Source organism: Psittacula echo (genome assembly GCF_963264785.1).
Source record: "Psittacula echo genome assembly, chromosome: Z".
Lineage (NCBI taxonomy): Eukaryota > Metazoa > Chordata > Aves > Psittaciformes > Psittacidae > Psittacula > Psittacula echo.
In genome coordinates this window covers 103598164-103615294 of record NC_137742.1, presented here as the reverse complement: position 1 = coordinate 103615294, position 17131 = coordinate 103598164, and the positions used below count along the sequence as shown (strand labels likewise).

The following is a 17131-nucleotide window of genomic DNA, read 5'->3' as shown; positions in this document are numbered from 1 at the left end:
ATTTTATAACACAAGAACAATTGCATATGATTTTCAAAGAAACACAGATCCCTCTATTTCAAACAGTTTCATTTCCTCTAGAAGGAAACTGTCTATTTATAGGAAGAAAAAACATACTGGAAGTATTGCTCTGACAATAGGGACCGTATATAAAATTATAGCACAGCCCAGTCCATGTTGAGATAAGAATCACTTTCCCTCCTTAACATCGAGCTCTCAGGGCTCCCAGGAAAAAGCACTGAACATTTAAAAGACCCATTTATAGAGTTTTCAAATATAAGCCACTCTCCTTTCTGATTAAAGAGAGAGGGGAAGAAGGTGATTTTATTCATCTTTGTATTATGCAGCATTCCATAAGAGAACTGCTCACTCATCTTTTGCAGATACACAGCTGACCTTCAAAGGACAGTCCTTTTGGTTTGTTCACAAATCCAAGTCAATACTGACTTCTTTTAAACATATACACTATAAATATCTACTACCTTACTAATGACTGTTAGCCTGCTCTGTAGTGCATTTTCCTCTCCACAACTCCTACATTTGCTGACTGGAGTTCCTCCCAGTGACTTTCATTTCAACTCCTTTGAGTTTCATGCACTCCTTAAAAAATATTCTGGCTAATGTTTAAGTCCTCCTTTTAAGCAATGCTTACAGCTCTTGCCAGTTGCCTTCAACAGTGCAGCGCGTATCTTGAAATCTTGCCCCAGTTTCCAAGACTCCTCTACTGCTACTCTTGGTAGCGGTCTTACAGACATGTCTTTTTTTATAAGATTCCAAATGCATCAGTCCTTCACAGCCCTTTTTTCTTCAGTATCTTTCAGAACAATGTCACCATTTCCATGCTATCTGCAGGTCTGAATGACCAGACTTGAGTATTCGCTGGGTTGATAGAGAGTTTTCATTCTCTATGTGTAAATTATTCAGTTGGACAGATTTTCTCCTTCTCTCCAGCCCTGCCTCTTTTACCTGGGAAGAGAATACTATAAATACCTATCAAATATCTATTCATTACCCCACTTCAGACTCTTCTTTGTAATGGCGATGACCAAAACTCTTGCAACAGCCAGATCACTAGCTACTACATTTTGTATCATTGACTAACATCTCAGGAATTCTTGATTATTTGCCCATTTCCACCTGTTTTTTTAGCCTGGTTTCTAAGGGAAGTGGTCTTATGTGGTCATCATGCAGAGCAGGTAAATACATCTCTGTGCATGCTTCTGTTTTGTGCTTGGACACCGCCTAGCCCAGTTGAGTTTTGGGGTTTTGTGGCTTCTGTTTTGTTTTAATTTGAACTTGAAACAATCCTTGTAGCCAAACTGTAGTATACAGGAACTGAAACCAACATGAGGTTTTTTCAGAGTACACTAAAACCTTATCTAAAAATAATTATGGCTGAGTTATGGTAGGAGTCTCAGGCTTAAAAAAATGTCAATATTTATAACTTTTACTTCTATACATGTATCTAAATGAATACACATGTAAGGGATTCAGCTAGCAGATGTTCAAAAAATGCCTAAGAATGCAGAGTTTTTTAAATGAAAATAAATAAAGAAATGCATTCTTGTTTTGAAAGTCATAGCTGGAACTACCTCTGAAGTGTAAATCATATGTTGAGTACGTCTGCTATTATTATTATGGCAAGTGCAAACAAACGGCCAGGTGGAGACTAGTCATTCTATATATAGTAATCGATGTGCATTTGTTTGCAATAATTGCATGAACACATCCTGTATGAAGATTTTTGCCAAATCAGGTTTTTTTAATAAGCTTTCAATGTTTATTTTCTGAAAATTGCACTCAAATGATAGGCCACTTCAAAACAAAAAACGAAAATTAAATTTAAACTGAAGCAAAGTTTGTAATAAACTAGGTTATTTAAATGGAATCATTTAGAAAAAGTTGAGTACATACTACTTGGACTTGTCCATCTTCTCCTATTTGGTGGATCTGAACCTGCTGAGCGTTGGCTAATGCATAGTGTAGCGCTTGTGGTTGGTTCTGCTGGATCTCATTAGAAGCTGAAACTGAACTCTGCGAACCCTCTGAAAGAGAGACAAAAATCCAGCTTTGTGACATGTGTTTATCTCATGCCAGTGTCCAGGCAACAACGAATTACGACTTAAAAACTGTGGAAAACAAACACAGTCAGTAAGCAGACACAGATCATTTGTGCATTAATACTCTTACACATGCTTCTAGATTTGCTACAGATTTCCAAGGAGTTCCAAAGGCTATTTTGTCTCTGAGAAAGCGTATGTTTAAAAGCATCTTTCGAAACTAGATTAAAGATTCTACAATAGTAAAAGTCGTATCAAAGCAAAACCACATATATTTCCTAAGCAGCAGCCCCTACACAAACGAAGACACCTGGTGTTACCTTCGGGAAACAGGAAAACCATTGCGTGATTTCAAGAGGATAATGATTTGCATTAGAAGCAGATGTATCATAGATTCCTTCCTAGGTTTTCCAGCTGCAGGGAAAGGATCCTTATAAATCTGACATTACATATGCTTTCCTACAGATCAAGACCCCATTAGTGGATAAATGCATCACGAGATCCTATATATCCCTCTACCAATCAGGAAAAAGACCCAGAGCTATCGATCAATGACAGTTTTTCAGCACATGTGACAAGTTCAAGTAGACGCTGCTAGGAAAAAACCTTAAAATGCCCCAGTATCATACTAACATCATACTAATGTCACACTACAATTCTGCACCAGTCCTAGTTTTCTTCCTTTTTTTTTTTACTGAAGACATCTTGGAGAATGGGACTGTCAGAAAGGGCTTTTAGAATAATGAATTGTTTGAAGAAACACTTTAGATACAGCGTTCTTATAAATGATTTTAACATTTTTCTTTTACTATACCACAGAAATACACTGAATGAAATCTCTGAAGCATTAAGTGGTTTACAATTTTTCTAAATTATTTATTGCTCTGACAATGACTTCTATGCTACAAGATAACGTAAAACACATTAATATCCAACATGTAGTTAAATTCAATACCACAGGGTTTTCAATCTCTCCAAGTACCGGAAACTATAATGAAAATATTTAAGAAACAGTGTCATTTACTTCCATTGTAGATCACTTCCTTACAAGATTTTATGTATTGCTTAAATAAGCACCAGATAGGCCTTGTCCTGCTCAGAGATGACTGATGGTTGATACACTTTGATTTTTTTTAAATTATTGGGGTTTTGTAAGCCAGCACAGGAGGAAGTCATGTGTTATAAAATTTTAATACATCTACTTAATCCTTTAAGATTTATACTGAAAAGAGAATGTTAGTTTTGCAAGAATAAGCCTTGTTCACTCATACAAATATTTTAATGGAAATGTTCTTTAAAAAAATCATCCATTCTTTGGGGTTTTTTTTATCCTGTCTCCAAATGTTTGTGTAAGAAGATAATTTTGGAGTTTTATGTCTAAACATGGGGACTGGAAACTAACTCAAAACCACCAAGCTGGTATTTACTTACTTGTTGAAAGTTTAGTCGCTTAACAGTTCCACTAGACAGCTCTAATGATGTTAATCTGCAAACACATAACTACAACCAGAACACTTTTGCAGTAATTGAGCAAAACATTAACAAGTACATGGGTTTGCTCTCTTCTGGGCATCCATCTGTAATACTTTACATTCGACTAGGAGGTAACTGAAGAACTTTTATGATTTCTTAAATATAGTCCTGCTGCTTATAGTGCCACTCCAGTATTTCATGCACTGTTGTCAACAGAAATTTGCTGTACAGAATTCCAGATGGGATTAACAAATCACAGTTGCCAGAAAAGTCACATACCTAGCAGGAAAAACTGCACCATCAACCAAATAATAGTGTGACTTTTTCCATTTCTGATACTAAATCATGCTTTCCATTGGCAGTGGCTTTGCCATGGCCACTGAAAGGAACAGATACTCCAAAAACATCATTTATCTAAGCCCTGTTGTCTTTCATTTTTCCTCTCATTTCCACTAGTTCAGTCCTAATAATATTTTATGCAATTAATTTTCTGTATTTTTTAATAATAGCATTTTATGGATGCTAAATGGCTAAGGAAACCCGCTGTTACTTATCTTGCTTCCTACAAGCTACCACTATTCCATTTGTTGTGATTTTGTCTTTTCATCATGCTGCCCAGTCCCCCAGTACATAATTCAGCAGCCAAGCTAAGTTACAACTCAACGCTGGTCAAACCACCATCAAAGTACATAATCCTTCATTTCAAAGTGTGTGTACACACACACACACACACACACACACACACACGTACAAGCAAACTTCATACACTCAAACACAGAGCATAAATGTAAATACACACAAAGGACAAAACTGGACTTGAGACACAAGCAAGTAAAAATGTGTTTCACTCCCAGATTCAGTAACTTTCTACCAGCACTCTTCCTGTAGCTTACACTTACCATCACACAAACTGCAGTGCTGTACTTCTGAGAAAACACGAAGATTCATTTACAATGAGTATTTCTTTTCTGATTTAAGTTATGCAATAAAACAGTATCGAAGAAATAAGAGCTGCGGCAGATATATATTTACACGTATATTATATGCACATATTGGAATATATTTTTAACTATAAAGGCCAAAAGCCTTTATTTGTAACCCATCTTTTGCTTCAGAGATGCCAGAAATTATTATACTTAGCAGAGGTAGGAACAGCAGATGCAGACTGAATGCAGTTATACTGTATATCTCACATGGCCACTTATAAATAGATCTCAGTTTGGCTTCACTGCAATGACCACAGTTGGGTTTTCTTTCTTTTTTTGTTGCATTTTGGTGGGGGTTTTTTTCTTCTTAGGAAGAAAGAAGAGAGAGGATTCAACGGTGTCTAAAAATAAAACATCCTTTATAAGTATTGTTTTTCCTCTCTAAATCTCTGACCAGACAAAAGTAATTATTTATCCGTTTTTAAACATTCCCCATTAAAAACAAACACAAACATGAATAGCACAAGGCTTGAATGGAGGATGTGTCAACAGTTATAAATCACTATCATGTAAACTATCTAGCCTCACATTTGCAACTTTGATATATTTGAGAATCCCTGGCACCAAGAAGCTACACAGCTGAACTCCTGCTTTGAAATTTTCCACTGCACTGGTTACAAAGGGGTACTTTGACATGAACAAACAGCTTACGCAGTGCTACTACTGAGTATGTTTTCCATGGTGTTCCCAAAGCAACCTTCGCTGCATGGAATAGCCTGGGAGCTATCCATGGAATGGAAGATGCTGCACTGACTATTCCACAGGTGATTAAGCTGTGATGTAGGGGTGAAAAAAACTTGACTGAAACATTCCTTCTTTGCAAATTGAAATTGGACCTATCACATTTTTCCCACTTGTTTACTGCGTGTCCTTACGAGCTGTAAAGTAAATTTAGCCTGAGTGAGTTTGTCTTCTCAGATGAATGTTCAACAGTTGGCAAAATCACCCCTTCTGAAGCAGTTATTCTGTTATATCTCTCAATGCTGATGTTCCACAGACTCTGATGAGCAAGATGAGATTTGTCAGACAAGTATCATTTGTAACTGTTTCAAGAAGGTGTGTGTTTAATTCTCAACTAAGATCAGTTTTAAAATTTCTCACTTCAAAAGCAAAACCTTCAGTGTTTTCTGATTCTTTCCTATTCTACTTCATAGTTATCAGTGGAGCATCTGGCTTCACGTATTGGAAGGAAATGTAGGAGGTACAAATTCCGTAGCAGAGAGATTTGGGCCTATTCTCCTTATGTGTTGTTATTCACACCCGTTTTCCTGGTGTATAGGCCTCCCACTCCTGCTTCTTGCAGATGTGTTTTCCTAGTAGGGAAAGGTTAATAGCTCGAGGTAGCAAAGCAGTCCTCAAACAAAAAGCAGAGAAAACACCATTACTGAACAATTAATAGAAATAAAACTGTATGCTGTAAACCATTACCCCTACACCTCACTCAGCCAGTGCTAAATGCCTCCAATTCTGCAGAACAGCTTTGAAGATTTGGCTGCACATCCATTTTTGTATGTGACAGCATAGGCTGAGCACTTCTACACACAAATCCCAAAGTCATAGAACTAATTAAAAATTCCAACATGGAAAATGGTGATAACAGCGTTAACAATCTTAAGAGAAATTAAAAGAAAGGGAGAAGGCCCTCTTCAATTAATCCTCCTCCCAAAAACCTCATTTCCTAGTGCCTTCCCTCCATAGACTGCTAACATTTATAAAACGAGTATCTTGCTAAATTATCATGGCAGCCATGTGTACAACTCATCAGAAAAAAGGAAAGAAGAGAAAAACGCACATTAAGGACCAAAGTGTTGGCACTGAGAAGAGCAGAGCAAACTACTGCAATTAATACCTCAATTCCATTGAAAGGCAACAGCTTCAAACAGAAAAGCCAGATAAAATAACAAAACCCAAGTTCTGCCTAAATGTAACAGTCAGCTACTACAACTTTATGCAACCCATAAATCTTGTGGCTACTGTGAAGCTCCACAGTCAATGAAGCGTAGAACAATCTCAATTAATATCATTGAGGGCAAAGGACTGAGAAGAGGTATTCTTTCGTATTTTCCTACCGGCTCCCTTAAACATGTTTTTGTCTGCAGATCCACTCCTCTTGAGCTCTTAACACTTGAACACTATCACAGAATTACAAGGCCAAAAGCTTGTAAGACTACGTAAGGACTATGGCCTCAATCTCCTACTTTTCTACATCATCTGTGTAGCTAATTTTTCCATGTGATAAAAAGAGCAGAGAAGAAATCTGTTATCACTTTCAGCAGCACAACTCAAATCAAAGCCACGTGCTACATAAACTTTTATGCACAACAAGCAGAAAAAGCCTCTGACATGTCCAACAAGTACATAAGAATGAAGCTCAAGAATAGCAATCCTCTTTAAATGTAAATAGCTCAGACTGCTTTATTGTGCATGCAATAACTCAAAAGTCACAAAACTGCAGAACAGCTGATCCTTTGCAACACTTGACGGAAAGCACCAATAAACCTTCTGCTGTATTATTATGTATTATTACGCCATGACATACAGAAAGTTATCTTGCTATTATCAGCCCCTAGAGGTAACTGATGAGAAATATTATTTCAAGCCAACCAAATGTGACATTTTTGGATTTGAGCCTTTTCTTTCTGTTGCACTTCTTGGTCATAATTTTGATATTAAGTACTACAATCAAAAGTTCAGAAGTGGAAAAACCTTACCAAACTCTGGAAAAACTTCAAACAGGGAACATGGTGTTCGTTCATTCACGCTTAGGACATTGAAATCAGATTTAAATCTCTTAATGATGCTTTCAGAATAGCTCAGCTGCACAGCAGACACTGTGATACTACGCGTCTACTTAAGGCATCTGTTGTTGATGGCAACAGTGCATCTTAAGAAGGGCTCTCTGAAGACTACGCGAATATCTTCCAGGGTAAACTGTAAACCTTTCCTAGGAAATTATCATAATTTAGCTATGAACAATTGGTTTAAGTACTTCCGCAGATAGCTTAGGTTTATCATATTTAACCTGGCAAAAGAAGGGGAAGCGTGTGTAAATCTTCCCCCCAAGTGGCAGCACCTGAAACGCTCACCTACAAGAGGTGAAATAAAAGCACTTTCTTACTGAACTTGTGCAACACCACTGGTGTATCTAAACTATCAGAGAACATGATGACACCCTTACCTTAAGGTGCCCAGCAACCTAGCTTGACTGGTCACGGAACACCCTTCACTACGCTTCCTGATCCAACTAAATCACTACAGCTTCTTTGAACAGAAGCCAGTCTTCTGCTGAGTGAGTGGAGCCAAAGCTTTTCAGAACAGCTCAGCAGACGTTGTGCAAGATACTACACGGCATATCCCAGCATCCTTCACAGTATAGGCACAACACAGTGGCCATTCACAATCTTCTAACAGACTTTTTTATTCATTATATCTTTTGCGTGAAGCACCTACTACACTCCATCCAACAGATAAACTACACAAATACCTGTAATACATGTACTGACATGGAATAACATACTACTCAGTGAAACCAAACAGGTATTCTTCTGCAGAAAGCAGCAACCACAGCAGGGTGGAGACCTGACATAAAGCACCTAGAAGCTGATCTTAATAACTATAACTAACAATAATGGGAAAGACAGTTTCTCAAGTAGCTGTATTTCAGACTGTTAAAGGCTCACCTTAAATTGCCCCCGAAACAAATGCTACCATAAAAACTGTCTGGGTTCATATGTAACACTTTAAAAAGCCATATTTGACAGCTATGTTGTCATAACTGTGAAATACAGACCTCCTTTGCTTCAGAGCTGTGAAATATTACTTCTCTTTCTTGCTAGCTGGCAGCAGGAATTCTGCTATATCCACTGTACAGTGTGTATAATAAGGAACAGATGCCTGTGAATTATGATGCTGTAATTCCACTGAGGGGTTCCAGGGATGTGAAGACACAAAGGCAAAGTTTGAGCAGTTCACGAAGTTACCTGAAAAGAGCAGTGGAATTACAGCCCTGTCATGCAAAAGTTACCTTTTAAACATCTGGGAATCTACTTCTTTTTTCCTTCCATCTTTTCTTCTCTTTCTTTTCCCTATTCGCTTATTTAGCCTCTCAACCCACTTCCCTGTTTTTCCTCATACCCCTCTTCTCTCTTCAGGTGAAATACCATTCCCACCTGATTTGGGAATGCAAATGAGTTTTGCAAAGGACCACCTGATTCTAGAAAAGTGGTCTGTTTTTCTCAGCTTTTTCACCATGGGTATGAATGCAGTGGTGAATTCATCTCACATCTTCATGGCCTCCCAGAAAATGATGCCAATGACATTCTGAGTAAGTGCAGTATTTTAAAGAAAATTAACAAAAGACTCTGGATCCATGGGAACATTTTCACATACCGTTACCAGAGGCAGCTGTTAATGTTATTGCCGGTACTCTACTCTTGGCTGCACAGTCCATGCAGTCCTGCCAATGACGTGCCAAGATGTCTCAGCTGAACTTCATCATCTTCTGGACCAAAGACATCTTTATAAGGACATGCAGCCACTTCTTTGCTATTAAGGGACACACAGGCGGCCCCCAAAACACCAAGGTGGCTCTTGCAGAACCAGCCCATGAGTGTCCATACTTGCTACTCTCACCTGCTCAGACAGCACACTACAGAAATCCCAGGAGTTAATTCAGGTGTCCCTGTACCCATGGAACAATTTGTTCACAAATCAGGTTAGCGGAACTGGCTGGGGGAAACTCTGAGTTTTCAGCTTAACAACAGAAAAAACACCACCAAAACTTAGTATCTCATGGCCTTCTGAACACAAGAATCCACCGAGCCTGAGTATGTTTTACATCTCTACACAGGTTTCCCCAAATCTCCAAACCAGTAGATTAAAGATTAGTATTTTTTAATAATAGATCTTAACAACAGTCAAGGAGTACAGACTAATGAGCACAGGCCTGTAATATCCACTTACTACTGCATTTTTAGTCTAAAATACTGATTGCCTAGAGACTGAAAATAAAAATCCCATTAACGTATATGGCTTATGGTTATCATTACGTTGATTAGTTGTTTTAATTTGAGAATTTTGGATATGATTCCCAGTTCCAGCACATAAAATTTTCCATTGAAAGCAGATTTTGGCATTCTTTGCATGAGATACAGTGGTTAGTGTTAACATGCAACCAAAAATTTTATGCAGGCAAATAAACTTACTTCCTTTTCTTTGGGCTCACTTCCAAAACACTGTTTTTAATATATGACGTACAAGTGTCCCATAACACTGCTTTATATTAAAAGCATGAGCCAGAAACGTCCTATGAGAACACTTCTTAGGCCAGTATTTTTCATTTGTTATTATTATTCATGTCTACATACCTATATGGAAATATAAAATCACCTACAATGTATTTAAATTCTTCAGAGGAAAACACTTCAGGAACAAAATTTAGCACGTCCTACTAAATGGTGCGAACACACCAAGAAAGATTTATTCACTTAACTCCTCTTGAATATCAGCTGCAGAAACACTTTGACTCTCTACTGAAAAAAATTACCATGGTAAAAAAAAAAACAACCCATACCATAGCATAAAGCTGCATGTACTTCAGTTAACACACGGAGATGGATGTTCTTAAGCATCTCAGTGAAGGCAGGCATTCAGATAATGTACAAACCCACAAAGCCAGTCTCTCTCCCGTTTGGAATGTCCTACACTCATTTCTGGCAAATCCGTAGTTTACTACTGTTCTAGAGATAGACTCCCTTTTCCTTGTCCTTGTGAACACACACACATACACACATCTCACTTCCCTTCTAGGATCTTTAATGCACTGCGACCAAGAGAGTGACTGCAATTTGTAGATGAAACAGGATTAGAAGCTCATCCCACCAGGGATCTACTTTGGTACAAGCATCACAAGGCTGGTGGAAGCCAACTACCCCAGGAGGTGCTTGGCTTCCGCTGGAGGCCCACAATGATTTAACTATGAATGGATAGCTTCACTTAGTACACAGATACACTCCTTGAGAAACACTGTCAATATACACACACTGTAACAGAGAGGCCTCTTCACCAATGATAAATGGTACTTCCAAAACAAAAAATGTAAGAATACAACATCAACTCCAAAACTTCGTGAGAAACATGGGTTTCTCTGTTTACCTTTGTTATGCAAAAATAGCCACATTTGTAGGTACTACACACACCTGTTGTAAATACAATTAAGATCAAGGTAATTTTCAGGTATATTGAAAAGCAAATGGCATTACTGCTGTAAGTTTCAGTTCCTGTTGGGGTTGGTTTGGTTACTGTGGGTTGAGGAGAAGGTTGTCTGTTTTTCTTACCTGAACCACTGTAAGATGAGGATGAAGGTGTTCGCCTTGAAAAGCTTTTCACAGCAAGACTCTGTCCCCGTTGTTTCCGCCTCCAAGCTGTTCGACATTTGGAGTCTATGCTTTGCTTGATTCTGTACCAGTCAGATTCTGTGATCCCGAATTTGTAAAATAGGTGACCTGTAATTAGACAAAAACATAAACGGCTGAAAATCAGTATAAATCTGGGTTTTTTTCCCCAGAAAATGCATAGATGGCACACACTGGCACACCTCATGCTTGACGCTGCCTAAAGGAATACAATGATATTATGAAAAAAGCCAAAGCCATAGTGATGTGGTTTCAACAGCTATTCCCAAAATTAGATAACCCTAGTTACGTATTTTTAAATATCAGAATATTAGAAATTTCCTAATCTACACTTCTATCCACGGAAACTGCACTATCACATTAAAGCTGTGCAACACTAACCAACAGAAGGATCCACTACTTCAAAGCCAAATCTAGAAAGATTTCTTTCTCACTGGTAGTGCCCCACAGTATATATACATCTGGTAAGTAGGAAGGCATATAAAGCTCCCTATAAAAAAAAAAAAGGGCAAACCCTCTTTTAAAGCTCAGTTCAAAATTCATCGGAATCCAATAAAAATGCAATACAAAATTAGAATCCTCTGAAAATGTTACCACTACTATTAAGTCATTTAAAGAGCCACATTACACACTTTCCAGTCTTCGGTGCTAAGTTGCCAAACTGTTAAATAAATACAATGTTCGCTCATGAGTTGAGCTGAGTATTTTGAAACCAAGCTCATACAGATTGAGTGCTGCTGCCAACTCAAACCAGGTTCGTTATCATGTGCACCCGAAAAGGAAGCCCAAGAAAAAGAGGGAGGAAAAAGACCATTTCAGGTATGACAAGAAATACTTGTTTCAACATCTGAACAAAAGGCTTTAAAACTGGGAAGGAAGCGTTGTGCATTGTCAGCTGTTTCAAGGTCCTCCTCATATTGCTACATACTTTTACTATTTCATTTTAAGCTTCCAAGTGGTTTAGATTTTGCATAAAGCATCCAACAGTTGAGAGCATTTGCCTGTATGTTAAGAGAAATCTATAATCCACGTGGCTGCAAAAAAAAGGAAAAAAAAGAAAGCCACACTTGAAAAAGTAAACCCGAAGGTTCAAACCCCAGGAATTAAAACAGAACTATGTGAACATTTATAACATTCCCTAAAACTTCAGTACTCACAAACTTTCCAGATTTACATGTGCAATACTGCAGTTAAACATTCCAAAGCTGTAATAAATGCTTTTACTCAACATGACTATGCTTGAAAGATCTCTTTAAGATTCGTATATTCCTTTTGGTATCAAGACAAATGATTTGAAGCCTACAGCCGCAAAATTCCACATTCACACAAACAAAGAGCTTTGTACTTCCTTTGTATTACAAATGAGCCCAGAGCCCTCAGAAGCTGCAATTTGCAGGTTACTGATCTAACACAGTCAAGCACAGTACTTTATCTCTTATGTCATCATAATTTTTTAAACACATTTATTTTCTGACGCTCCAGATAATTTTTTCTATAATCTGTTCAAAAAGCAGTTTGAAACGAAGTAGAGAACATACAGGAGGAAAACACTGGTATCCAAAACCTAATTCAAAAGCACTTTAAAAGCCCCAAGATTTCTCACTGGCAAGCAACAGCAAGCATGCTACTTAAGAGATTGCTTTACAACCCCTATATTATGTGTCCAAAAAGGCAGTGGGAGTAGTAAAGGAGGAAAATCTGCTGGAATTATCTGCTGCTGTGCAAGTTCCCTTTCCATAGGTGTCAGCAAAAGGAAAGCACATTCTGTATTGTGAATACTGAGACCACATTTCTCCATGTAATCTATTACTAATATGCACTACACACAGAAATACATTTATAGATGTCTGTAGAAGTGTCCAATAAAAATAGTTGTGCTTTAACTCTTTATACGATTTCAGCTGTCAGTGCGTACAAAAGTTCTTCTGTAGTCCTACATAAAACAGTCACATGCTCAGTGGTGAGTTTGAAAAAGTGTCCATATTTCATTCATAAATACATTTTAATGACTTTCACATTGTATGTTGCTCTGTTTGGAGACATGACGGAATCAACTGTAGGCAAGAGAAAACTCTCAGAAAAGCAATCTAGCTAGGAATTTGAACTATTACTTAATTCAAAGAGAAAACAAAAGAAACACAAATTAGCTGGGAAAAGACACCTCGGGTGCAGTGACCTGTGCACACAAGGAGACCCAAGCCATGTAGGACAAGTGCTTGAGAAAGATGATGAATGCCAGAATTGTGACATTAAACATCCCAGAAACTGCTCTCTTGAGGGAAGAAAGGAAAAGGCCTTCTACTTACTGATCACAAAAGCTATCATTTAATCAATGTGATAAGGAATGGCCATGAAATACTGGATACAGACACCACTGTCTTCACGGAGAGAACACAACTACAGAGGAAAGCATGGGAAAATCAATAACAAGCTAAACAGGGTAGAATAAGACAAGAAGACTTTAGGCTAGAGAGAACAAACACATCAGGCACAGATCTTCAAGGCCAGGTGTGCTTATTTCTTTCCCCTTATTCATGAAATTCTTACTTCACTGTTATGGTGGTCAAAGGTGTAAAGCTGGTCTAGATGAAAGGCCTGCTGTTTGCCCAGATTTTTACCATAACTGCCCACTCAGTCACAGTAACTGCACGTGCAAATTAGGCATGAAAAATTAGCCTTTAAGTACAAAGGTATTTGATATAAAGGTTAAATGAATTTCAGATGTACAAACCTATCCAGTTGGTATTACAATCTAAAGCATTATTCTTCAAACAGGTCTTTAGAAACCACATTTCACAACAGTCCACCAGTGACTGAAGAAAAACCTAATGCTAACAACAGCGCAGTATTTTTTAAGTAGATAAAAAGTTCACCATAACATCAGAAACAGGATTTACCTGTAGTGGAGATACACCCCCAGAACATGTGCAAACAATATCTGAAAACTGGAGCGTGCTGACTTTCTGTTCTCTATCCATAAATGATCACACGCAGGAGGGCAGTCAGCTGTCTCATTCCGAGTATGTCAAACACCAAGCAAAGTCAGAAAGGCAGCAATAAAGCAAGATTCTGCAAATGAGGCATTTTAACTTGGGGAAGTCTATATTAGAAAAGACAGAAATTCTTCTGCAAGAAGGGATTTGACTTGTTTCAGAACATTTGCTAGTCAAAAGCAGCATGAAGCATTGTAATTTGTAAGCAGCACAGCATCTATAAGGCACATAACCCTGATAAAACACATAAAAAAATACATTTGGCAATATAATTCAGCACTTTGGCAAAAAGACAACGGTATTTTGGAAGACAGAGGCACTTATACAAGAAAAGAGAAGTAAAGGATTTAGATCATTTAAGGATGCCTGACTGTGTTTTCAGCAGTCTTTTTATTTAGGACAATGGATGGATGCAGTAACATTCAATACAAAGGATGTGCTTGTTTTTAAACACCGAGGGTCCAAAGTTTGCTTCCTTTGGAAACCTCACTTCCTAAACAAAGCTTTATGAAAACATACCAGAAACTTAAAAATAGTTCAGTTAGTTAATAAATTGCAAGCGCTTGAGTACTTTCTACAGACCAGATACATACTAGCACCAGCTTGGGAGACAGAAAGGTCTGCACAAAGAATTCCCAAAGACACAGACTATTCTGAAACATGGGGAGGGGAAATCGCTTTGGTTCACAAGCCAGAACCAATGTTCAAATCCCATCAAGCAAAAGCTTAGGAGGAAGGCATATGTGCATCAGGAAAATTAAAGAAGTCAGCTTTAAAAGCTGACAGGTGCACCATACTAAGTTTTCCCTTTCGTATCCTATATTAGAAACACAGCACATTCTTGACAAAGTTCCTATAAAACTATAACAGGACTGACACACCAAGTTCTAGAACGCTTCTTGTGTACCGCAAAATAAATCTTTCTACGGTTCAATGCGAAATAAAGCTTTGAAATGCAGTGAAGACAATCTGGTACAAACACAAAGATCATCACAGCAACGATGCCTGAATTCGATACTCCCAAACTTTTGGAGCATCTACAGTACAAAATAGGGGGAGAAAGGGTTGGGTTTGTTTAACAAACAGGGCTAATTAGGAAAAAAAAAAACCTTGTAACAACAACGTTCCTGAGAAAGTAATCCACACTTTCTGAAAGGTCAGAAGTCAGTCAGCAGACGAAGCAATCCACATAAAACATTAAATTGTAAAGAAATTTAATTAAGAACAAATTTAAGAGGAAGAGAAGACATTTGTGAGATCAAAACCAGACATGAAATATTCCAGCTTGATACTGCATTCAAAATCAGTCTCCTAAAAAACAAAGTATGTCAATAGCTTGCACTCGAGTACTGCTGGGTAGTGCTGCTTCCCAACATTCTCCATGAACACCAGATTTCCTTAGAAGATTTAAAGGTAAATAATTATGTTCGCAGACTTGGCAAAGTTCCTCTGCTGCCCTTTATGCTGAGATGGCACCGATTTTCCTTCTGTTGTTCTTACATTTTGGAATGTTAGGGAAAGTGTTACCGCCAGAAAAATCTAACTACCACATGCATAAAATACATATTTACATTAAACATGTAATCCAAATGGATTTGGTTAACTGTTCCTTCCATTTTCAAATTCAACTTAATTTTTTAAATATACATAAAAAGGAAAAGGATGTCCTACTCCAAATTCAAGTGATTATGCTGATGAACAGAAACTTTTCTTTTAATTGACAAGAATATGATGGATATTATGAAAAACAAGGGCTCCAGACTGTGCCTGCACAGAATCATGAAGAGGGGCGATTATTTGGGGGTTTGGCTAACAAAACACATTTTTTCACATAAGGGTCATACATTTGGAGTTCTTTTCATTAAACGAATAGCATATGACAACAAAATCTGCTGTACTAAACATTGGAACAGCGGAGGAAAAAATTAAGCACCTCTGAAGTTACATCTTGCGCCTTCAGGCTTCAATTCTTCAAACATAATTACGCTCATGCATTGAGCATATTGAAGCAATTTTTACCCGTAATTGTTTACTCATTTGACAGCTGGGGAGGGGGATGAGCTCCACAGCTGGGAGGCAGTTTCCCCCTCTACAACTCCAAAGTGTTTCAGGGTTGGACAAAAGGATGCAGGAAGGGAAGGTCAACATCGTCCTCAGACAAGGAAAACTTGCCCCTTATAGCTGGTGGTTTGGCAGAACCTTGGCAGCTTGTTGAACATCACATGCCTGTAAACATCAATCATGTCACCAGATAACCACTTTCCATAACATTGTTCTCATCCACAGGCTAAACAGCATCTAAACAGAGATGGGGGGGAGCTGTTAAAAACTCAGAGGGAGGGAGAAGGGAAGAAAAATTCAGCTACCAAGCAATTACTCTGTTTTCCATTTTATTTCTACAGTTCTTTTGTTTAACTAGTACATTCATACCTTTCAAACAGCTATAAATTTATAGACTACTGGGGACTGGAGTGTGCACATGCTGTAGTACAAACGTAGTCAGGGGGTACTGATGAACAGCCTCAAATACAACTGAAATCCTATTCCACTATACATACCTAAAGAAGGGTTTACTAAACTTGTGTCAGAAACCAGAATATTTTAAACAGCCAAACAGAAAAATCAAACACCATAAAATATTCACAAAGTCAGATTTTTTTTTATTTTTTTTTTATTTTTTAGGAAATTTTCGATTGTCAGATTTTAAAGATAAGAAATGCCCTGTTTCCATAGGCAAAGGACTGATGGTTAAAGAGGGTTTCTGCAAATAAGATTCCATAGAAAACAGATTATTTTATTATACTCTTCAATTAATTTATAATAATATATAAACCTCAAAATTCCGTGTTAATCAAATCCCTTTCTACTTGGATAGTAAGAATTCAACTGTATACTAGAGATCATGAGGAGTCTTACTTATGTAACTTTATGACAAAATACAATTGCTAATTTTAGAACTGCTTTACAAAAAATACCTACAAATTGTATACCTACACTATGAAAATTAAGAAGAGAGCAAGGAAATTCAGAAATACCATTAAGAACACAACTGAAAAAGCTAAATGTGTTTGAGGAATGTGAAAAACATCCACAAAGCCTGTAGTCCGAAGTGTGAGCCTGTGATTAGACGATTTAAGGAATAAAGACTAACTTCAGGGACACTAAAAAATGTTTTACCCAGGAGTGGATTGTTCATATTGTATAAT

At 37.7% G+C, this 17131-nt stretch overlaps 1 protein-coding gene across 1 annotated transcript in view; it reads right to left on the bottom strand.

Annotated features, from left to right (window-relative positions):
• BANP (BTG3 associated nuclear protein) overlaps window positions 1-17131 on the bottom strand; it is a 150995-nt gene that overhangs the window by 70546 nt on the left and 63318 nt on the right. The window contains exons 8-9 of the mRNA XM_080637030.1: window positions 10855-11022; window positions 1915-2045 (exon numbers count right to left, since the gene is read on the bottom strand). Coding sequence (XP_080493156.1) covers window positions 1915-2045; window positions 10855-11022 — 299 coding nt within the window. The remainder of the gene's footprint in view (window positions 1-1914; window positions 2046-10854; window positions 11023-17131) is intronic.